Source organism: Microplitis demolitor, chromosome 4 (assembly GCF_026212275.2).
Source record: "Microplitis demolitor isolate Queensland-Clemson2020A chromosome 4, iyMicDemo2.1a, whole genome shotgun sequence".
In the NCBI taxonomy this organism is placed as follows: Eukaryota; Metazoa; Arthropoda; class Insecta; order Hymenoptera; family Braconidae; genus Microplitis; species Microplitis demolitor.
In genome coordinates this window covers 4,403,329-4,407,153 of record NC_068548.1, presented here as the reverse complement: position 1 = coordinate 4,407,153, position 3,825 = coordinate 4,403,329, and the positions used below count along the sequence as shown (strand labels likewise).

At 24.3% G+C, this 3,825-nt stretch overlaps 1 protein-coding gene across 1 annotated transcript; it reads left to right on the top strand.

Moving 5' to 3' along the window:
• The first annotated feature begins 1,858 nt into the window (after positions 1-1,858).
• LOC103575868 (bone morphogenetic protein 7) lies at positions 1,859-3,129 on the top strand. The gene is made up of 2 exons (XM_053738639.1): positions 1,859-1,863; positions 1,917-3,129. Exons 1-2 carry the CDS (start codon positions 1,859-1,861, stop codon positions 3,127-3,129), a joined length of 1,218 nt encoding a protein of 405 aa, XP_053594614.1.
• The last annotated feature ends 696 nt before the right edge of the window (positions 3,130-3,825 follow it).

The window sequence follows — 3,825 nt, the reverse complement described above, 5'->3', positions numbered from 1 at the left end:
AAAAAAAAAAAAAAAAATTAACTAGACCGAATATATTCCAAGAATGATTTATAAAGTAACATCTATACACTTTATATAGAGAGCAGCAATGAAAAAAATTCAAGTTATTTTTTTAATAAAATAATAATAATTTTTTTTTCGACTATCGTTTTGTAAAAGTTTCCAATGCTCGCGGGTGTGAGAAAGACATTAAAAAAAATTAATTATTTATCGTCAAGTACAAATTATTTTTTCATAAAAGTGATGATATATTTTTAATTAGTAGGTGGATTAGTTTAAAAAAACAAATTTATAATTTTTTCCAAAAATAAAAAAAATTAAATTTGAGATTAAAAAGTAATTTATCCGCGTAATAATTAATAACGTGACAAACAAGTTTTTAATTTTTAATTTGATATTGATTACATCTTTATATTTTTAATTAATACCGATACTTATAAGTCTTATGTGAATAGTCATTTCTTAAATTAGATTTATTAATCGTATTCAATATACTTTAGAATAAGAAACGATCCAATATTAAAATACCCGCATTCAAAAATACTAGCAACAAAAAAAGTTTTGTGACCTAATTATTGGTCGTAACCCGGTTTCTGACCTTTTTAACTTTTTTTTTTTATACTTATAAAATAGAATAAAGAAATAAAACTATATTAATAACAATTTTAGATTAAAAAAAAAAATAATCTCAATTCAATAATTTCTGTAGACATTAAAAAAACAATGTTGGAAAATCCAAAAGTGCACACCTCAATCACTCATATAATAATTATTAATATTATGACTTTGATTATATTATCAATTCAATAATTTTTTTCCGTTATTAATTTTTATTAAACTTATAAATTATTATCTTTATTTTTTATTTATAATTTAATTATTTTTTATTTAAAACTTTTTAAAATTATTGCGCCTCTTTTTTTTTATAGATGTCATTGATTCATTTTCAATCCTGCTAAAATTTCTTAAAATTTTTGAAGTATTCAATTTTTTCCCAAATACTCTATTGTGTTTATAAATAACCTAGGATTCTCTTAATTTCGAAAAAATTAATTAAGTTTTTTTTTTAATAAAAAAATATTTTTATTGTCGAGAAAATTTGTAAATTGCATTAAACTCGTAAATTTAGGCTATGAAATAAAACACATTTTTTTAATTTTATTTTTTTGGGAGTCCGTTGTACCCCAGATATTTTATATCGCTTTGAGACTTGACAAATATATCAAACTTATGAAAATATAAAGATTAAAAAAAAAAATTTATTTTTCAAATTTTTGAGGAGATCCGTCGGCCCTCTCTCCCCTTTAATTTTTTTTTAAATTACGAATGACGTAAATTAACGCTTATATTTATTTTGATACAAACATATCTTCAATTTGAATAATTAATTTCATTATATTACATACATATGTTTTCTAACTAAGTTATGACGTAAATTAGTTTAACATTACCGCAGTTACAATATGTATTTAATGATGTACAAGTGTCAGATATTGAAAACAAATTGAAAAAAAATCTCATTTACATTATTTTATAGTAATAATAGTAGTGTTTGCACTAGATTTTATACAAAGCACATAATTTTAGAATTCATTTACATACACTGAGATATGATAGTAAAACGATTAAATATTAATAATGATAAATATAACTAAGAAAGCTAAATTGTATCGCGATAAAAAATTTATATAAAGTCTTAAATTATATATCTACAAACAGTTATATTTTTCTATTTAAATTGACGTGCTGATTAAAAACTGCTAATCAATGAATCATAATTTATTAATTTGTTTTATTTTTTTATTAACTTTTAAAAATAAAATCGACGCTTTTATAATAAGTGATGTACGAAATAATCATGGTGTAATTAACGAAACAAATTCAAGTAATGAGTCGTTGAATATAACTTTTAAAAGTATTTTTAAACACGAAAAATCGAGTATTGAATTTCCGTTAAAATCATCAAATGGCTACAGTGAATTTCGTAGTTCAAGAGCTAAAAAAGATTCAGCTACTTATTTTTTGGAAAGTGTTTACAGTCAAGCCGATTATTTGGAACGTTTTGATTCAATGAATTATAATTACGGAAATGATAATTTAACGGAAATGATGATCACTTGTATAGTGGCAAGACCGTTTGATAATTTTTATAATCATAATGACCAATTTTCTGGAGAGATATTGTGGTTTAACGTAACTAAAATGTCTCAGAATACATTGACATTAGAATCAGCGGAGTTATATCTTTACAAAAATATTACATCTGAGGACAAACGAATTTGTGAATCAGTGAAAATTGAAGTTTATCAAAAATTATGTAAAACTGGTGACAACAATAAATTTGTAGATTCGTTACTTGTTTCACCTGACGATACAGATTGGTTAACTTTCAACGTCACCGAACCTATCAAATCATGGATAGATGACCCGAAGAAAAATAACGGATTGAATATTTCAATCGTGCCATTTGAATCTTGCACCCATGAGTCTCTACTTAAGCTCCAAGATATTGGAATCTCCGGATTGGAATCATCGGCAGATATTGAATTCAAACCATTTTTGGTTTTGTACTTTCATAATGTCATTAAAGGTCAACATGATATGAAGATCAAGCAGAATGTTCGCAATAAAAGAGATGATTATTCAAAATCACAAGACTATGAATCTAATGAAATTGATGTACTTCCTCCAAATTATGTTACATCGAATCCATTTACAAAAACTTACAAACGTAAATTTATTGACAATCATCGTACGGTTAAAAAAAATTTAGCTGACTATAATAATGACGGTATTAAAAAAAAACGGAGTAATTGTAATATAAAATCATTGCCCTTTAATTTTGAAGATATAGGGCGTGATTATATAATTGCTCCAAAAATAATTAATTTTAGTTTCTGCAATGGCCAATGCGATGAATCAAATTTTGACAATTCAACTTATTCTACAGCTTATAACCACTATCTTATTTATGAGTCATTACGTCATCTATATCCTAAAGAAATATCATCAACGTATTGTATACCTACGACATTTTCAAATTTAACTACTCTGTTTTTTGACATCAATGATAACATTGTTTTAAAAGTAGTGCCTAACATAATAGCTGAAGAATGTTCTTGTGAGTAAATTGTTATAATTTATTAAGAGGGAAATAAAAAATAGTGCCTTGTAAATAAATTTTTTTTTAAAGTTTTTACTACTAATTGATAAATAAATATTGTGTATTTTAGATACACGGAGATCTAAATTCTGTTTTTTAGTTTGAGCAACTATCAATTTGTAAAAGTTTAAAATTTTAGTGTTTTTAAGAGATTTCGAAACCTTGTAAAAGAATAAGAAATTTTGAATAAAATTTTTTTAATTTATGCATCTAAAGCTCGATGACAGATTTTTGTATTAATTTTGTGAAATATCTTTACATGTCCACGTCTTTATATATTCCTAAAATGACTACATACATATTAGGGTGGCCCAAAAAAACCGACTATTTTTTTTTTCGAGTCTCTTATGAAAATTTGTTAGTTTACGATGTTTTAAGAAGCCTCTCCAAAAATCAGCTCGATAAAAAATTTTTAAGAGGTCGCTCACGAATTTTGAAAATATCAAAAATAATCGAAATTTGGATTTTTTACTTCTAAATTTTTTCTTTGTCGTGGCAGTAATAGTTTATATTTATAAAATCATGACTATGCTGAAAATTTAAGCCCAAAATTTAAATATTTAAACGGCGCTCAAGAATTTTGAATATTAACTGATAATATGTAACTAATAGTTCAAATTAGCTGTTGTATTTTTTTATAACTCAATTATTGTCATTTCACT